The sequence below is a fragment of the Marmota flaviventris genome, chromosome 7, assembly GCF_047511675.1.
Source record: "Marmota flaviventris isolate mMarFla1 chromosome 7, mMarFla1.hap1, whole genome shotgun sequence".
NCBI lineage: Eukaryota > Metazoa > Chordata > Mammalia > Rodentia > Sciuridae > Marmota > Marmota flaviventris.
This window is the reverse complement of record NC_092504.1, coordinates 74598309-74618563: the sequence shown is the minus strand read 5'-3', so window position 1 is coordinate 74618563 and position 20255 is coordinate 74598309. Positions and strand designations below refer to the sequence as shown.

Sequence of the window (20255 nt, the reverse complement as noted above, 5' to 3'; positions counted from 1 at the left end):
TACATAGAATCACATTGGTTATGCAGTCACATGCTCTTATCACAGTGATTTAGGCTGTTCTTTAGAAAGGAACCTACTCACTGTAGCACAGTTTAAATGAAGCTTGATTTAAATGTGTTCATGTGTTGTTATCTGGTGTTTAAAATCTAATTTACCTGAACTATGAAATTTCTATTGCTTTTCCCTATACAGAAAGAAAGAACTCTCCAGATGTCTTCCAATAATGACCCAGTTTTAATCTCCATGCCCCAACGCAATTCTGATGTCCTCCCTGGGATGAGCTTCAGTGACCAGAAAGGGCCTGTGTTAAGTTTTCACAACATCTGTTATGAAGTAAAAGAGAAGAGAGGCTGTCTATTTAATTTGAAAACAATCAAGAGCAAGAAACTATCAGATGTCAAGTATGTGCATGAACTTTTTAAAGGACCACTTTATTGACCTACAGTGAACTTCAGGTTTTGGCTATGATCAAGAAACTGATATGAATATTTGTGTTCAAATATTAATTTAGACATATTGAGAAATGTTTTCATTTCTTTTGGCTAACCTAGGACTGAAATAATTGAAACACTTAAGTGTGTGCTTAGCTCTGAAAGGAACTGAACTGTCAAAACATTCCTAAAAGTGTTTCTGTCATGTGCATCAATCTTTGAGAAACTGAACAATTAATGAGCCATTTAGTTTTTAATGAATAAGCCATGTTTTTGGTGGAAAGAGGTCTGGTGGTATAGTTCATTAGTTCATTGTTTTTTTTTTTTTTTTTTTTTTTTTTTTTTTTTTTTTTTTTTTTTTTTTGTTGTTGTTTTGTTTTTGTTTTTGTTTTGTTTTGTTTTTGTACTGTGAATTTAACCATGGGACACTTAACCACTGAGCCACATCTCCAGCCTTGCACCCCCCACCTTTGTTTTTGCAATTTATTTGCAGACAGGGTACCATTGAGTTCCTTAGGGCTTCACTAAGTTGCTGAGGCTGACCTGAACTCTTGATCCTCCTTCCTCCAGAGCTGCTGGGATTACAGGCACGTGCCACTGCACCAGACTAGTTTATTGCATTTTGATTGTGGATATATAATTGTAACTCTGATCTTTCCCAACTCTGAAAAAGAGTGTGTTTCTATTTCACTACTTGAACATGATTAAGAGACGAATGAGTTTTAGGTACTTGTGCACTTTATGACCTTTATGTTCTAGAAGCAAGGAGATTGAAATGACAGTATATCATGAAAATACTTTTCTTTTCAAATAGACATGTTTTAAAATGAATGGTCTATTTATAGTTGTTCACAGACTATAATAATTTACTTATTGCTTACTCTAATAAAGTTAGAATATATTTAAATATAAGATCCCTATAAGCTAATTGAATCCCACCTAGAAGAGTATCTTGTTATGTAGTTTTTAAAGTACCTAGAAATTATGATTTTATTTTTATTCTTTCCATCCAATAACAAATTCAGAATTCAAAGTGTGATGTTGAAGTTGGACCTAGAGTGGAGGGAGATGAGTGTTTCAATGTAACCTATCACTACAAGGTACCTCCATGAGTTTTTCACAGATGCTGGTCATTAGAGTTGTCAATACTTTTCTGATACTTGTGAGCCTCTGCTTCCCCTCTATGATGTCAGAATGTGAATTTGGCTTTGCTCAGAGACCATGGCCTATGAGTTCTAGTTGTATAATAAGGGAAATAAGTCTTCCTAGTCAAAGCATAAACTTTTTACTGACTCTTCAAGATTGGGAAGTGGCTATAAAAGAGTACTTTAAGTCAGGTCAAGGCTTGATGAGGCAAATCTATATGAAATTAGACATATGTTCTGTTTTCTTGATATTTTTTTGTGACTCTACAATTTTTAGTTAATGACACCAACTTTCTCCAGAGGGCAAGGAAATGACAATATAGTGTAGAAAATGTTGAGGCATGCATGGGTGGGAGAGAAATGGACAGGATCTGAGGCCCAACTGGGCTGAGGCCAGGGCTGCTGTGCAGGATTAGAACTTTGTCTATGCAGCAACACCAGCTGTCTTGCCTACTTCTTGTGTCTGTACTGTGTTGGTTAAGAAATCCTGACTAGGAGAGGAATGGTGGATGGAAGGCTTTGATCTTTTGCTACATAAATCAAGATATACTTGATTTATGACAAGCTAATAAGACTTTTGTGAAACACAATAATTAAGAAGTAGTTGTTCCTACAGATTTTGATGAAAGAGGTAGAAGGTACCATGCTTTCAATATGGGCAGGTTGAATAGATATAAAACACACACTATTTGAGGATTCATTTACGTCTCTTATCCCTTCCAGCTTGTTGACTAGGGACTCAATAGACTAAGGTGGAGATTCACTTATTCAACAAATGTTGGGTTCCTAGTATGTGCCTGGTATTGTATAAGATACTAGTTACAGAGATATGGCCTGTGTTCTTGGAAATTTTGTTGTCTAACGAAGAGTCTGAAAACCAGACTCGTTTCCCTGCATTAATTGCTGTGATCAATCAAAGTACTCAAGGACAGAATAGAAGCCCCTCACCCTGAATTGGAGGGTCAGGTGCATGAAGACTGAGAAAGTGAAAAACCTGTGTGTGTGTGTGTGTGTGTGTGTGTGTGTGTGTGTGTGTACAGGGAGGTTGACTTGTCCTGGGAATGGCATTTACCTACTCTGACCATAAACAAAACAAGGCCAAAGGGTGGACCATTATCTAGTAAAGTGTAATAGATCTATGAGGAGGGAGAACCTCTGCATGAACATACTGAAAGAAGAAAATAAGTTGGTAATGGCTTGTGAGGGGTAAGAAAAGAGCAGAGGGAGGGTGGGGAGGCCAAGGATTGGTGGACCATAGTTGATGGTCTTAACTGTCATTGTAGCATGAAAGCAGCTCTAGACTCTACTTAGACCAATGAGGATAGCTTTGTCCAATCACAGTGTTTATGAAAATAGAAAATAAGTGACCAACTGCAGGGTACTGATTTCTGGACTAGAATGTGTACTCTAGGGAGCTAGGACTTTGTTTTCTTGATTTAGTCTTAGCACTATCCCACCTAGAAGAGAATCTTGTTCATACAAAATAGATAGGTCATGATTATGTTGCCTAAATGGATGTGGAATTAGCCATTGCTCCACATTGGAACTGTGGCATTTGGGATTCTACACTACTGCTGTTTCTGTAATATTAGGGTTTAGTGTCAAAGGAAGCCAAACAAGGGTGCGTATGAAATGTTTTGCCTTAACATATTCACATTCAGTTTCTGGTTGAATCCTTCATGATGGCTTGCTCCTTCCTTGAGTATGTATCTTAAAAACCTGGGAAGTTTTCCAGTCAATGAAGACTTAGAGAATCACAGAGCTTTTTCTGGTCACTTTAGAAGTAGTTGCTGGGTATTAATAAAGAAGATGCATTGAGAACTGTAGAAAAATGCACTTTGAGAGTTTATGCAAGCATTTTGAATTTGGAAGATTGCTAATGTTTGAACCCAAGACTCCATGCATGCTAATAATCCATTCTAACAATGATCTATACCTCCAGACATACTCAGTCATTAACATGTCTTTAACCTGGGGGAGGAGGGTTACCAAAAGATTAAGATTTTTCTGTGTCACAGCTTGCTCCTGGTTTACCACACTCTCATTAGAGTCATCCAGTGATTGAGTGAGATGTTTTTCAGTTAATAAGCAAAGTGAAAATCACATTTCAAGTCAGTCTCCAGCAACCCTAGTATCATTGGGAGACACATCAAATGTCATAGGCCATGAATGCTGAAGCCCTCGTGGATGTGAATGCTGAAGTGGCAGTTTTACTAGGACATTCATTACTCATGACAGCTGGGCAGTAATAGGATCGACCTCCCTGGGAATCCTATGTAAGGACATATAGCTGTCAGATTTGATCTTGAACTAGGAATAGATACTGATTCTACTGTAGAACAACACAGCTTGATGTATGTTCCAATTCTAAAGACAGACTGGCATAGCCACCAGATTTTTGAATGGGTGAAGTCAGGCTGCTATTTCATCATTCCTGTACACCTACATTGTCCCTCCCCTTAGTTGTCCTTCCTCCATTTCGTTCTTTGTGTCTATTTTGTACCTGTACATCCCTAAGGACATCCAGCTACAGGGACATCTCCTAATGAACGTTTTTCAGTCCATTTATCAGACACTAACAAAGCAGTAAATCATCTATCCTTGAATGTGTTTTGCTTTTTTTTTTTTATTAGCACGATGTTTTTCTTAAGTATAAAGAACAGGTTATGGTTTCTTATATTCTGGAATGCTTTATCCCATCTTTGATTTTTACTTAATATGTGTTGATTTTTGTTCTGATTAGATTTTTTTAAAGTGAGAACACTACTGCTGAGAGTCAACAAATCACTGGTTCCTTCATTGTGTCTAACTTGACTGGGAAGCAGGTGAGAGTATTTGAAGAGGCTGATTAGCTTCTGAATAAGAGGAGTAAGAGTAATGAAGAGTATTCATGTGAATATGCTATTTATTTTATAAACTTTGGACATGAATATATTGTTTCACATTAGGATTAGTAGTTTCAAGAATAAATGAAAGAAATTTTTAGAGTTCTGAGGCATTTTCCTTATAGGTCTTGACTAGTGATTGATATCCTGTGTATTCTAGACTACTTTTAATCAATGATTTTTTTTTCTTTAAGATTTGATGCTTGTTATCTGTCTGCAATTTCATCAGCCTTCAATGAATATATTCATTGCAGACCCTAAATCTATAGAACTCTTTAAAAATTGAAATAATATACCAATATGTTTTTGTGTTTACAGTGGGATCATGAAACCTGGCCTTAATGCCATCATGGGACCCTCAGGTGGAGGCAAATCTGTGTGAGTACCAAAGAAAGCATAAATAAGTATTTTGGGTGTCATTTCAGTGTGCTTTTACAAATCACATGCATTTTCTGTTCATGTCCTGTCTGGGCCTAAATACGGTGGATAATTTGCCTTTGGAACAGCTTATGGTTTTAATCCTAAGACCAGAAAATCTTATTAAATTTAGCTTTACTAGCATGGCATGATAAAATGATTAACATATAGTAGTTGTCCATGTTATGAGCTAATGAGGAGGAAAGATAAGGGAATAATATTAAAAGTTTAGAGAAGGAGCTAAATAGTTCAGTGAACACATGCATCAGAGATAAAGGAGCCTATTATCTGTGTTGGGACCATCAAGGTGAGGGTCATTTGGGAGGTTTATACTGCAGAAGCCAGTAATATATTTATTTTTTTTTTTAATTTTTAGTTACACATGACAGTAGAATATATTTGACATATCATATATACATGGAGTATAATTACATTATTTGTGGTTGTACATGATGTGGAGATATACTGGTCGTGTATTCATACATGAACATAGGAAAGTTATTTCTAATTCATTCAACTGTCTTTTTTATTCTCATCCCCTCTCCCTTTCCCCAATGTGTCCTGTCCAATCTTGTGAATACCCACCAACCCCACCTCCACTTATTCTGAGTCAACACCTGCATATCAGAGATAACATTTGGCCTTTGTCTTTTTGGGATTGGCTTATTTCACTTAGTATAATAATCTCAATTTCCATCCATTTACTGGCAAATGCCATAATTTCATTCTTCTTTATGGCTGAGTGATACAGTGAGGAAAGGCACCTAAGTTGCTTCCATAGCATAGCTATTGTGAATTGAGCTGCTATAAACATTGATATGGCTGCATCACTATACTATGTGATTTTAAGTCTTTTGGATATATGCCAAGGAGTGAAAATAACTGTGTCAAATGGTGGTTCCATTCCATGTTTTATGAAGAATCTTCATAATGCTTTCCAGAATGGTTGCACCAATTTGCAGTCCCACGAGCATTGTCTGAGTGTGCCTTTTTCCTCACATTCTCACCAACATGTATTGGTTTTTGCATTCTTGATAATTGCCATTTTGACTATAGTGAAATGAAATCTCAGTGCATTTCTCTAATTACTAGTGATGTTGAACTTTTTCTCATGTATTTATTTCTTCTTCTGTGTGAAGTATCTGTTCAGTTCCTTAGCCCATTTATTGATTGGGTTATTTGTTTTTATGCTGTTAAGTTTTTTGAATCCTTTATATATCCTGAAGTTTACTACTCTATCTGAGGTGCATGTGGCAAAGATTTTTTTTCCCATTCTATAGGCTCTCTCTTTGTATTTTTGATTGTTTTCTTTAATTTGAAGACACTTTTTAGTTTGATACTATCCCATTTATTATTTTTTTTTATTTTATTTCTTGGGCTTTAGGAGTCTTGTTGAGGAATGTTGTTACTAAGAGGACATGATGGAGATTTGGGCCTATATTTTCCTCTGGTAGATGCAGGGTCTCTGGTTTAATGTCTAGGTCCTTGATTAACTTTGAGTTGCGTTTTGTGCAAGGTGAGAGATAGGGGTCCAATTTTATTTTGTTATAAATGAATTTCCAGTTTTCCCAGCACCATTTATTGAAGAGGCTATATTTTCTCCATTGTATGTTTATATTGCCTTTGTCTAGTATGAGATAACTATATTTATGTGGATTTGTCTCCGTGTTTTCTATTGTGTACCATTTGTTTTTACATCTGTTTTGGTGCTAATACCATGCTGTTTATTGTTAATGTAGTTCTGTAATATAATTTAAGTTCTGGTGTTGTGATATCTCCTGCTTTACTTTACTTGCTGAGGATTACTTTGGCTATTTGGGGCCTTTTATTTATTTTTTAGAGAGAGAGAGAGAATTTTTTAATATTTATTTTTTAGTTTTCGGCGGACACAACATCTTTGTTTGTATGTGGTGCTGAGGATCAAACTCGGGGCGTACGCATGCCAGGCGAGCACGCTACCGCTTGAGCCACACCCCCAGCCCTGGACCTTTTATTTTTATAAATGAATTTTATGAATACTTTTCCTATTCCTCTGAAGAACATTATTGAAATTTTCATGGTAAGTGTATTAAATCTGTATAGCCCTTTTCATAGTATTGCAATTTTGAACTATATTAATTCTGCCTATCCAAGAACATGGGATAACTTTCCTTCTTCAAATGTCTTCATTAATTTTTTCCTTAGAGTTCTATAGTTTAATTTTAAAGATCTTTTATCTCTTTTGTTAGATATGGTTCCAAGTATTTTGTTTTGGGAGACTATTGTGAATGAGAGAGTTATCCTGATTTCTCTTTCAGTTGATTCATCACTGATGTATAGAAATTCAATTCATTTATGTGTGTTAATTTTATATCCTGCAACTTTGCTAAATTTATGAATTCTAGAAGTTTTTAGTGGAGTTTTGTGAGTCTTCTATATATAGAATCATATCATTGGCAAATGAGGCTAGTTTGAGCTCTTCTTTTTCTATTTGTATCCCTTTAATTTTTTTATTCTAATTGCTCTGTCTAGCATTTTCAGGACTATGTTGCAGAAATAGTGAAAGAGGGCATTCCTATCTTGTTCCAGTTTTTAGAGGGAATGCTTTCAATTTTTCTCCATTTAGAATGATGTTGGACTTGGGTTTAATGCATCTTGCTTTTACAAAGTTGAGGTTTGTTCCTACTACCCTTAGTAATTTTGGTGTTTTGAGCTTGAATGTATTGTATGCTATATTTTGTCAAATGCTTTCTGCATCTGTTGAGATAAGCAGGTGATTCATGACTTTAAGCCTATTGATATGGTAAATTGCATTTATTGATTTTCATATGTTGAACCATACTTGGGATGAACCCCACTTGATAATGGTGTACTATCTTTAAAATGTTTTTATGTGATTTGCCAGAGTTTTGTTGAAAATTTTTATATCTATGTTCACCAGGGATATTGGTCTAAAGTTTTGTTTCCTTGATATGTCATTGTCTAGTCTTGGTATCAGGTTGATAACTAGCTTGACAGAATGAGTTTAGAAACATTCCTTCCCTTTCTATTTCATGGAATAACTCGAGGAGTATTGGTGTTAGTTCTTCTGTGAAGATCAAGTAAAACTTGGCTGATAATCCATCTGATTCTGGGCTTTTCTTAGCTTGTAGGCTTCTGATTGTGTTTTTATTTCTATTGCTTGAAATTGATCTGTTTAAATCTTCTATGTCTTCCTGGTTCAATTTTTAAAAATTTATTCATTTACTCTAATTTGTTATACATTATAGCAGAATGCATTTGAATTCATACCACACATATAGAACACAATTTTTCATGTCTCTGGTTGTACACAAAGAAGAGTCACAACATTTGTGTTTTCAAACATATATTTAGGGTAATGATGTCCATCTCATTCCACCATCTTTTCTGCCCATACCCCTGCCCTACCCCTCCCTCCCTCCCTTGTACCCTATCTAAAGTTACTCCATTCCTCTCATGCTCCTCCTCCATCCCCATTATTGATCAGCATCCCCATATAAGAGAAAATATTCAGTATTTGTTTTTTGGGGATTGGCTTACTTCACTTATCACGATATTCTTCAGCTCCATCCGTTTACCTGCAAATGCCATGATTTTATTATGTTTTAATGCTTAATAATATCCCATTGTGTATATATACTGCAGTTGCTTTATTTATTTGCCTATTGAAGGGCATCTAGGTTGATTTCACAATTTAGCTATTGTGAATTCTTCTGCTATAAACATTAATGTGGTTGCATCACTGTAGTATGCTGTTTTTAAGTCCTTTGGATATAATCTGAGGAGTGAGATAGCTGGATCAAATGTGGTTCCATTCCAAGTTTTCCAAGGAACCTCCATACTTCCAAGCCAAAGTTAATTAAAAGGTATAAAGAAGAGTACAAAATACTGCTTAAGGGAAGCATATATCAACAAGACATAACAATTATAAATATATATTTCCCAAACAATGGGGCATCTACATTCATCAAACAAACTATTATCAATTTCAAGAATCAAATAGACCACAACACAATAATTCTGGGTGACTTTAACACCTATTTCATCACTGGATAGATCTTCCAAACAAAAGCTAAACAAAGAAACTATAGAACTCAATAATACAATCAATAATTTAGACTTAACTGACATATATAGAATATTTCATCCATCAATGATAGAAACACTTTCTTTTCAGCAGAGCATGGATCCTTCTCTAAAAGGACCCTATACTATGCCACAAAGCAACTCTTAGAAATTATAAAAAAACAGAGATGCTACCCTGCATTCTATTAGATCATAATTGAATAAAATTAGAAATCAATGATAAAATTAAAAAAAGAAGCTACTTCAACACCTGGACAGTAAATAATATGCTTTTGAATGAACAATGTATTGAAGAAGATATCAAAAGGAGATTAAAAAATTCTTAGATGTCAATGTGAACACTGATACAACATATCAAAATCTCTGGGACACTATGAAGGCAGTATTAAGAGGAAAGTTCATTGCATGGAGTTTATTCTTTAAAAGAAGAAAAAGTCAACAAACCTAACATTACATCTCAAAGCCCTAGGAAAAGAAGAATAAATCATTACCCAAAGCAGTAGAAGACAGAAAATTATTAAAATCAGAGCTGAAATCAATGAAATTAAAACAAAAGAAATAATTGAAAAAAATTGACAAAACAAAAAGTTGATTCTTAGAAAAAAATTGTTTATTTTTTCTAAGAATCAACTTTTTATTTTAATTTCATTGATAAGCCCATAGCTATACTAATGAAGAGAAATAGAAAACTCAAATTAACAACATCTGTGGTGAAAAAGGAAATATCATGATGGACACTACAGAAATACAGAAGATGATTAGAAATTATTTTGAAAGTTTGTACTCCAGTAAAATAGAAAATATCAAAGGCATCAACAAATTTATGGAGTCATATGATTTGCCCAAACTGAATCAGGATGATATACACAAGTTAAACAAATCAATTTCATGGGATGAAACAGAAGATGCCATGAGAAACCTAAAGATTAAGAAAATCCCAGGACCAGAGGGATACACACCTGAGTTCTATAAGACTTTCAAAGAAGAACTAATACCAATCCTCCTCAAATTATTCCATAAAATAGAAAAAGAAGGAACACTTCCAAACTTATTCTATGAGGCCAATATCACCCTGATTCTAAAACAAGACAAAGACACATCAAATAAAAAAAAAAAATTCAGACCAATATCTCTAATGAACATAGATGCAAAAATTCTCAATAAAATTCTGTCAAATCAAATACAAAAACATATTAAAAAGATAGTGCACCACTATCAAGTGGGTTTCATTCCAGGGATGCAAGGTTGGTTAAACATATGGAAATCAATAAATGTAATTCACCACATCAACAGACTTAAAGATAAAAATCACATGATCATCTCAATAGATGCATAAAAAGCATTCAACAAAATACAGTACCTCTTCATGTTCAAAACACTAGAAAAACTAGGGATAATGGGAACATATCTCAACATTGTAAAAGCTATCTATGGTAAGCCAAAAGCCAGCATTATCCTAAATGGAGAAAACTGATAGCATTCCCTCTAAAAACTGGAAGAATACAGGGATGCCCTCTCTCACCACTTTTATTTAATATAGTTTTTAAAACTCTAGACAGAGCAATTACACAGATGGAAGAAATTAAAGGGATATAGATAGGAAAAGAAGAACTCAACTATCACTATTTACTAATGACATGATTCTATACCTAGAGAATAAAAAAAAATCCACCAGAAAACTTCTAGAACTAATAAATGAATTTAGCAAAATAGCAGAATATAAAATCAACACCCATAAATCAAAAGCATTTCTTTGCATTAGTGACAAATCCTCTGGAAGAGAAACTAAGAAAATGACGCCATTTACCATAGCTTCCTGGTTCAATTTTATAGGTCTTATGTCTCTAGAAATTTGACAATGTCTTCAAGATTTTATAATTTTTTAGAGTACAAACTTTCAAAATAGTTTCTGATTATCATCTATATTTTAGTAGTGTCTATTTTGATATTTGCTTTTTCATTTAAATTTTAGTAATTTGAATTTTCTCTCACATCATTAGCTTGGGTAAGTGTTTAACAATATTATTTTCTTCAAAGAACCAACATTTTTTGGTAATTTTTTGTTTCAATTTTATTGCTAGTCACTAAGACTTGGTGAGGAGCTAATATAGTAATGGGTTTTCCTAGAATGAACTTATCAGCTTTGTAGTAAATCATAAGTGGCAATCACCCCTGATAAGCAGCCATCTTTTTGCTGTTTGATTAAGCTATTTTGACAAATGAGTTGCTGGTCATGATATGTCTCCTAATGTCTGTAAGAAAATTCCAGGGCTATCCCTTGTTTCCTATTCACATATAGGCAAAAGTCCTTTTGTAAGTTGGGCATGTTCAGGGTAGAGGCTGTCATAAGGCTTTATTTTAACTTTTCAAAGACAAATTAAAGGCATTTAATCTATGTCAGTTTCTTCTAAGATTCATTCAGGGATTTCACCATTAATTCAAAATTAGAGCTCCAAATTCAGAAGAATCCTGCCATTCCCAGGAACCAATGTAAATCCCTCCAGTTCTTGGGTTCTCTCAGGTGTAAGATAGCCTGCTTCTGATCTGACATCAAACTTTGGATTCCTTGGCTAATCTGCAATACAAGACTTCTTATAAATCTGACTCTCAGTGAATGTCTTATATTCACACAAGGAAAGCTGGTTTAATAAAATCATAGCATTAGAAAGGCAGTGTTCACAGTCAGGCTTGGCTATAAACAGGTCACCCACATATTTTGAAAGTATTTCTTGATCTAGCCATAACCCTCACAGGTCTTTGGCTAGTCTCTCCTTAAACAAATTGTGAGAGTTTTTAAATCTCTGAGGTAGGATACTCCAGAGACACTATGTGGCTACTTTGGTTTTGAGGTTCTACCACTCAAAAACAAATGGTAATTGGGACTTGCTTTCCAGTGGAATGGAGAAGAGTGCCTCCCTATAAGTCCAGCACTGAACCAATCATAGTCACCTGAAATTACTGTCAGCAGGGTATAGGCATTTGGCACTGTGAGGTGAATATCCTGGACATTATTATTTATAGCTCCCAAGTCTTATACATTTCGATACTCACCAGTGTGAGGTTTATTAACAACCAGGATTGGAGTATCATAGGGGATCTGACAAAGCTGATTTCTTGTTTAAAAAAATTTGTCTTAGAAGAGGCTGGATCCTCTTAAGTTGGGTAGTTTCTTGCTGTGGCAAGTTATTCCCTCCATCTTGATTGGGATAGTGTTGATCTGCCTTCCTTGGGTCCTATAAGCCCATATGGCCTTAATTGTTTTTTTGTTGTTGTTGTTGTTGTTGTTTGTTTGTTTGTTTGTTTGTTTTAACAAACCTTCAGCAAAGTGGGCTCAGTTTCTTTTTCTGATTGGCAAGTGAAAGCTGGAAATGGAGTGTTTTATCCAGTGTCACTTGCAAATGGAGTCACTGCTTTTGGAGTGAGAAGGTTTTTGAGCATTTAATTTCCACAATAAATTTCATCCCAGGAGAGGGATTGGACAACTTTGGATAAGCAAAACTTATGCCTCAAATTCTGTTCTCCCATCTTGCATTCAAAGTGTTGGAGCTGTGGATGCTACTGAGCCTGATTTATCACTCCTATCATGACCTTAGTGATGTACTTCAATTGAATCCCTACTGTCAATTGTATGTTGGGTTCCTTTGGGGACATTTGGCTCATCTCATAGGCACTGCCTTTTGCACTCTGGCATATACCAGCCTCCTCAGTGCCCAGGCTCACCTTCAAGGGTACTTTGTCACCCTTGCCCAGGAATTGCAAAGCCTGATGAAGGAGACTACAGTTTTTGAGCTCTGCCCTCCATTTTATTCTCCTCTTGTTGCAGGTGCACTCATACCAATGGGTGCTAACATTGCATGAATTGCTTCGCCTCAGTAATGGGTTACCCATGGCCAAATGGGATATCCTGTCAGATTTTAAAGGAAGGTCATTTTTGTCCATGGGTTATAATATGACAGTGTTAAGAATAGGGAACTTGCTGAGTGCTTTTCAGCCAGTGGGAACTTCCCTGTGTGCAAAGAAGGAATGTACAAGTTGGAAGTGATGCCAGACCAGGGAGCATAGGATTAAGTATAAAAGAAAAAGGATTTAAATCATTCTCAACTTTTAATTCTGGTGTCCTGCTGGTTTAACACACCAGAGGGGGTGACTATTTTTACATCATTAATTAATTTCTGGATGTTCAGACTTCTTATCGTATAACTGCATAAATGCTAGCACATACAAATTTCTTCTATTTATCTATCCTCTGATATGTCAACTCCAATTATGAGATTGTATAATTCAGAATACCATCCAATGGTTAGAGTATGCTACAGTGAATCACCATCTTTTTCTTAATCATATGCTTACAATTATGCAGGACCCATTTGGCCAAGATCTACTGGCAAGGGTTGATGTGGAATAGCCCATGTTTTGAAGAGCCAGCAACAGATAAAAACAAAGCAAAACACACACACACACACACACACACACACACACACACACACACACAAGCACGGGCATGTGCACATACACACAGAGCTAGAGGGAATTCCCCAATCCAAGACTGACTGACAGATGGAACAGATAGACCAGGTGGGGGGAAATCCCCTAGGCTTTCTAGTTCCACTTAATCATGATTTCTATACCAGTGGTGCCACAAATATTTCCATAAGGAAGAACCAGATGTTCTCATGAAGGTAAAGCAGGTGTTCCCATGAAGGAGAACCAGCTGTGTAGAATTGAGGGTCTCAGCATGCATATTGGGAGATTTGGCCAAGCTATTGACTTTATTAAATGTAGCTTCCTTTTTCTCAAATTAGACAAATAGTGGTGTGAATCATACACACTTGGCGAGAGAAAGCAGGAGTTCCATGAAACAAAAGGAGCCTCAGCAGAAATGTCCCTCAGTCTTTTCTCCTTTTTGCAGAGTAACACCTCTCTCAAAGTGGTCTAACTTGAGGCAAACTTACCCCATCTCCAATGCCTCCAGTGGTTGACTCTTATCAGCCACCCTACATCTTCACCATGGAAGGGGTATTTTTTGGAGTGCCAGATCTGCCCAGGAAGGCTAGAGTGGAGAACTACACTTGGGCTCACTTTGGACACCAATTTGATACCAATATCTTGGTCCTTTTTCTCCATTGACAATCCATTAATGAAGACAAAGTTCTGAGAAAAAAAAGTAAAAACTTTTATTGACTTTCTCACAAAGGGGAAATGGGACTACTATTACAGAGACTATGATTCCCCCTGTGGTTGTGATTTAGTGGAAACAAAGCACTTTTAAAAGAGGAACTCAAAAACTGAGATCTACATGTTATCTGTAGATGTAATTAATTAGTGTCTATAAGGTGTTGTCAACAGAGTTATCACTCCATTTCCCAGGTTTACGTTTTTTTTATTCATGTGGGCAAGTGATATTTTAGGGGAAAATGAAGTACATGATAGCCTGGGAAAGGAAAAAAAAAAGTTAGTCTCGTTTTCTACTGCTGTTAAAGAGGAAGAGAGGAGGAGGAAAAAAGAAAAAGAAAAAATGTCAATTATAAAATAAGCCACCTATTTGCACTCAAAGCACAAAGTAAACCAGCATTACATTTTCATTCATTTTATAGTTTATTCATGGAGATATTATGGTGACAGCATGTTTTTTATACATTCCATAGCACAGAACTTTGAGGTAATTATTGAATGGAAATTGCTCTTTGGGGGATATTTGGAAGGTCTAGCTGGCTCCTCTCAACCGTTATGGCCCTGGTGGCTTTTTGAAATGAGTATGAAATACCAACTGATAATTCAGAGTGTTCTTTTTTATTGATTTTTTTAAATAAATGCATTATAATTCTTATTACATGCATACAGCACAAATTTTCATATCTCTGGTTATATATAAAGTATGTTGACACCAATTCATGTCTTCATACATGTGCTTTGGATGATGATGTCTATCACAATCCACCATCCTTGCTAATCGCCTTGCCCCTCCCATTGCCTCCCACCCCTCTGACCTATCTAAAACTCATCTATTCCTCCCATGCTACCCCTGCCTACCCCACTATGAGTCAGCCTCTTTATATCAGAGAAAACATTTGGCATTTGTTTTGGGGGATTGACTAACTTCACTTAGCATTATCTTCTTGAACACCAACCATTTAACTGCAAATTGCCATGATTATATTCTCTTTTATTGCTGAATAATATTGCTGAATATATGCCACATTTTTTATCCATTCATCCACTGAAGGGCATCTAGGTTGGCTCCACATTTTAGCTATAGTGAATTGTGTTGCTATAAACATTGATGTGGCTGTGTCCCTGTGATATGCTGTTTTTAAGTCCTTTGGGTAATAATCTGAGGAGAGGGTGGTTCCATTCCCAGATTTCAAATGGTGGTTCCATTCCCAGATTTCCAAGGACTCTCCATACTGCTTTCCATTTTGGCTGCACCAATTTGCAGTACTATCAGCAATGTATTAGTATACATTTTTTCCCACATCCTCACCAACCCTTATTGTTCTTTGTCTTCATAATAGCTGCCATTCCAACTGGAATGAGATGATATCTTAGAGTAGTTTTGATTTGTATTTCTCTAATTGCTAGAGATGATGAGCATTTTTTTCACATATTTGTTGATTGATTGTATATCCTCTTCTGAGAAGTGTCTGTTCAGGTCCTTGACCCATTTGTTGATAAGGTTATTTTTTTTTTTTTTTTGTTTTATTTTGTTTTTTTTTTGTGCTTAGCTTTTTGAGTTCTTTATATATCCTAGAGAATAATGCTCTATCTGATGTGTTAGGGGTAAAAATTTGCTCCCAAGATATAGGCTCTCTGTTCACCTCACAGATTGTTTCTTTTGCTGAGAAGAAACTTTTTAGTTTGATTTATTGATTCTTGGTTTTAATTCTTGTGCTTTGGAAGTCTTATTAAGAAAGTTGGCGCCGAACCCACTTGATAAAGATTAGGGCCTACTTTTTCTTCTATTAGACACAGAGTCTCTGGTTTAATTCTTAGGTACTTGAACCATTTTGAGTTAAGTTTTGTGCATGGTGAGAGATAGGGTTTTAATTTCATTTTGTTGCATATGGATTTCCAGTTTTCCCAGCAACATTTGTTGAAGAGGCTATCTTTCCTCCAGTGCATTTTTTGGCACCTTTGTCTATTATAAGATAATTGTAATTTTGTTAGTTAGTCTCTGTGTCCTCTGTTCTGTACCATTGGTCTACTAGTCTGTTTTGGTGCCAATATCATGCTGTTTTTGTTACTATTGCTCTGTAATATTGTTTAAGGTCCAGTATAGTGATGTCACCTGTTTCACTCTTCATGCTAAGGATTGTTTTAGCTATTCTGGGTCTCTTATTTTTTCAGATGAACTTCATGATTGCTTTTCCTATTTCTATGAGGAATGCCATTGGGGTTTTGATTGGCATTGCATTAAATCTGTATAGTGCATTTGGCAGCATGGTTATTTTCATAATATTAGTTTTGCCTGTCCAAGAGGAAGGTATATATTTCCATCTTCTAAAGTCTTCTTTGATTTCTCTCTTTACAGTTCTATAGTTTTCATTGTGTAGATCCTTCACCTCTTTCTTTAAGTTGATTCCCAAGTATCTTATTTTTTTGAAGTTATTGTGAATGGGGTAATTTTATTCATTTTCTTCTCAGAGTATTTGTCACTAATATAGAGAAATGCTTTTAATTTATGTGTGTTGATTTTATATCCTGCTACTTTGCTGAATTTATTTACTAGTTCTAGAAGTTTTCTGGTGGAGTTTTTTGGGTCTTCTAGATATAGAATCATATTTTCAGCAAATAGTGGTAATCTAAGTTCTTCTTTTCATATACATATCCTTTTAATTTCTTTTGTCTGCCTAATTGCTCTGGCCAGTGTTTCAAGAACTATGTTGAATAGAAGTGATGAAAGAGGGCATCCCTGTATTGTTACAGTTTTTAGAGAAAATGCCTTCAATTTTTCCCCATTTAGAATGATGTTGGCCTGAGCCTTTGCGTAGATGCCTTAAGATGTTGAGATATGTTCCCATTATCCCTAGTTTTTGTAGTGTTTTGAACATAAAGGGGTGCTGTGTTATGTCCAATGCTTTTTCTGCATCTATTGAGATGATTCTTATCTTTAAGTCTATTGATGTGATAAATTACATTGATTCATTTCCATATGTTGAACCAACCTTGCATGTCTGGTATGAATTCCACATGATCATGGTGCACAATCTTTTTGATATGTTTTTGTGTTTGATTTGCCAGAATTTTATTGAGAATTTTTGCATCTATGTTCATTAGAGATATTGGTCTGAAGTTTTCTTTTTTTGATTTGTCTTTGCCTGGTTTGGGAATCAGGGTGATATTGGCCCCATAGAATGAGTTTGGAAGTGCTACCTCTTTTTCTATTTCCTGAGATAAATTGAAGAGTATTGGTATTAGTTCTTCTTTGAAGGTCTTGTAGAACTCGGCTGTGTATCCATCGGGTCCTGAGCTTTCCTTGGTTGGTTAGCTTCGATGGCGTCTTCTATTTCCCTACTTGATATTGGTCTGTTTAAATTGTGTATATCTTCCTAACAAAATCTAGGAAAATCATATGACTTAAGAAATTTGTTGATGCCTTCAATGTCTTCTATTTTATTTGAGTATAAGGTTTCAAAATATTTTCTAATTATCCTCTGTATTTCTGAAGTGTCTGTTGTGATATTATCTTTTTCATCACATATGCTGTTAATTTGAGTTCTCTCTCTACTTCTCTTCATTATTATGGCTAAGGGTCAGCCAGTTTTATTTATTTTTTTCAAAGAACCAACTTTTTGTTTTGTCAAATTTTTCAATTATTTCTTTTGTTTTGATTTCATTAATTTCAGCTCTGATTAAATTATTTCTTACCTTCTGCTTTTGCTGCTGATTTTTTCTTCTTTTTCTAGGGCTTTGAGATTTAGTGTGAGGTCATTTATTTGTTGACTTTTTCTTCTTTTAAGGAATAACTCCATGCAATGAATTTTCCTCTTAGTACTATTTTCATAGTGTCCCAGAGATTTCAATTTGTTGTGTCTATGATCTCATTTACCTCTAGAATTTATTAAATCTCCTCCTTGATGTCTTCTGCAACCCATTTTTTATTTAGTAGCATGTTGTTTAGTCTCCAGGTGATGGAGAAATTTTTATTTTTTATTTTGTCATTTAATTACAATTTCATTCCATATGAACTGATCAAATGCATGGTAGTATCTCTACTTTTTTGTATTTGCTAAGAGTTGCTTTTTGACATATTATATGGTCTATTTTAGAGAAGGATACATGTGCTGCTGAGAAGAAAGTGTATCCACTTGATGCAGGTTGAAATATTCTATATATGTCAGTTAAGTCTAAGTTATTGATTGTATTATTGAATTCTATGGTTTCTTTATTCAACTTTTGTTTCAACGATCTATACAGTGGTTAGAGAGGTGTGTTAAAGTCACCCAAGTTTATTGTATTGTGGTCATTTTGACTCTTGAACTTGAGAAGAATTTGTTTGATGAACATAGCTGCATCATTGTTTGGGGGCATATATATTTATGATTGTTATGTCTTGTTGGTGTATGGTTCCCTTGAGCAGTATGTAATGTCCATCTTTATCCCTTTTGATTAACTTTGGCTTGAAGTCTACTTTATTTGATATAAGGATGGAGACCCCTGCTTGTTTCCACAGTCCATGTGAGTGGTATGATTATTTCCAACGTTTTACCTCCACTCTCTGTATGTCTTTTCCTATCAGATGAGTTTCTAGTAGGCAGCATATAGCTGGGTCTTTTTTGTAAAATTCAATCTGCTAGCTTGTGTCTTTTGATTGGTGAGTTTAAGCCATTAATATTCAGGGTTATTATTGAGACATGGTTTGCATTTCCAGCCATATTTGTTTATTTTTGTTATTTAACTTGACTTGATTTTATTTTTTGCTTAGTTTTTCCTTTACAGTACTATCTCCCTCTGCTGATTTTCATTATTGTTTTTTGTTTCCTCTTCATGGAATATTTTCCTGAAGATATTTTGTAGTGTTGGTTTTCTAGCTATAAATTCTTTTTTTATCATGGAATGTTTTTATTTTATCTTTAAATCTGAAGCTTAATTTTGCTAGATACAAATTCTTGGTTGGCACCCATTATCTTTCAGAGCTTCATATATATGTTCTTCCAGGATCTTCTAGCTTTCAGGGTGCATGTTAAAAAATCTGCTGTTATTCTAATTGGCTTTCCCCTATATGTAACCTGATTCCTTTCTCTCATGACTTTTAAAATTCTCTACATATTCTGTATGTTGGACATTTTTATTATAATGTGCCTTGGTGTGGATCTGTTGTGATTTTGTACATTTAGCATCCTATAGGCTTCTTGAATTTGGATTTCCAATTCATTCTTCATGTTTGGAAAATTTTGTGATATTATTTCATTGAATAGATTATTCATTCCTTTGGTTTGGACCTCTGTGCCTTCCTCTATCCAAATAACTCTTAAATTTGCTCTCTTTATGCTATTCCATATTTCTTTAATGTTCTACTCATAGTTTCTTACAATTATTGCTGTGTGGTCTGTGTTCTTTTCAAGAATATATATTTTATCTTCATTGTCTAATATCCTATCTTCTAAGTGGTCTACTCTGTTGGTGATGCTTTCATTTGAACTTTTAATTTTGATTATTGTTTCTTTCATTTCAAGGATTTCTGTTTGTATGTTTGTTTGTTTGTTTGTTTGTTTTTAAAATCTCTATCTCCCTGTGAGGTGATCTTTTGCTTCTTGATTTGTTTATGTAACTTCTTGTCAAAGTGACCTTTCACTGTTTGTATTTGCTTATATCTTTCTTGAGTTCACAGAACATTTTAACCATGTATATCGTGAACTCTTTTTTTGTCATTTTTTCTGATGTGGCTATCAATGATTCCAATAATGTGGTGTCTTGATTTGTTTGTGGTATTCTCTTCCCTTGTATTTTCATGTTGCTCATGTGTCTTCCTTTCCAGTGCTGTGGGTCTGGGGTATTATTACTCTATAGGTTTTTAGTGCTCTTGTAGGGTTCCAAGCCCTCTCCTTTGTGGGGAAGGACAATATTAACTGATCCCAATATCCACAATACATCAACTATGAACAATTTGTTGTTACTAAGACATTTACAGTTTAGTCTCAATGTACAGAAATGTTGGATTCAATTATTATCTAAAATATAATCAGTAGTTTTGTAAAAAGGTTTACAGTTTCTGACAGTGGACAGTGAAATGGGGGTGAGGAGTAGGACAATATGCTGAGGGGGAAAGATGTGAGGGTATAGAGTTAGTGTAT

The 20255-nt window shown here is 35.1% G+C and overlaps 1 protein-coding gene across 1 annotated transcript in view; it reads left to right on the top strand.

The window, feature by feature from the left end:
* The first annotated feature begins 210 nt into the window (after positions 1 to 210).
* The window catches only part of LOC114083011 (broad substrate specificity ATP-binding cassette transporter ABCG2-like), a 131795-nt gene continuing 111750 nt past the window's right edge, over positions 211 to 20255 (top strand). The window contains 2 exon segments of the mRNA XM_071614014.1: positions 211 to 401; positions 4780 to 4839. Of these exon segments, the coding sequence (XP_071470115.1) occupies positions 211 to 401; positions 4780 to 4839 (251 nt within the window).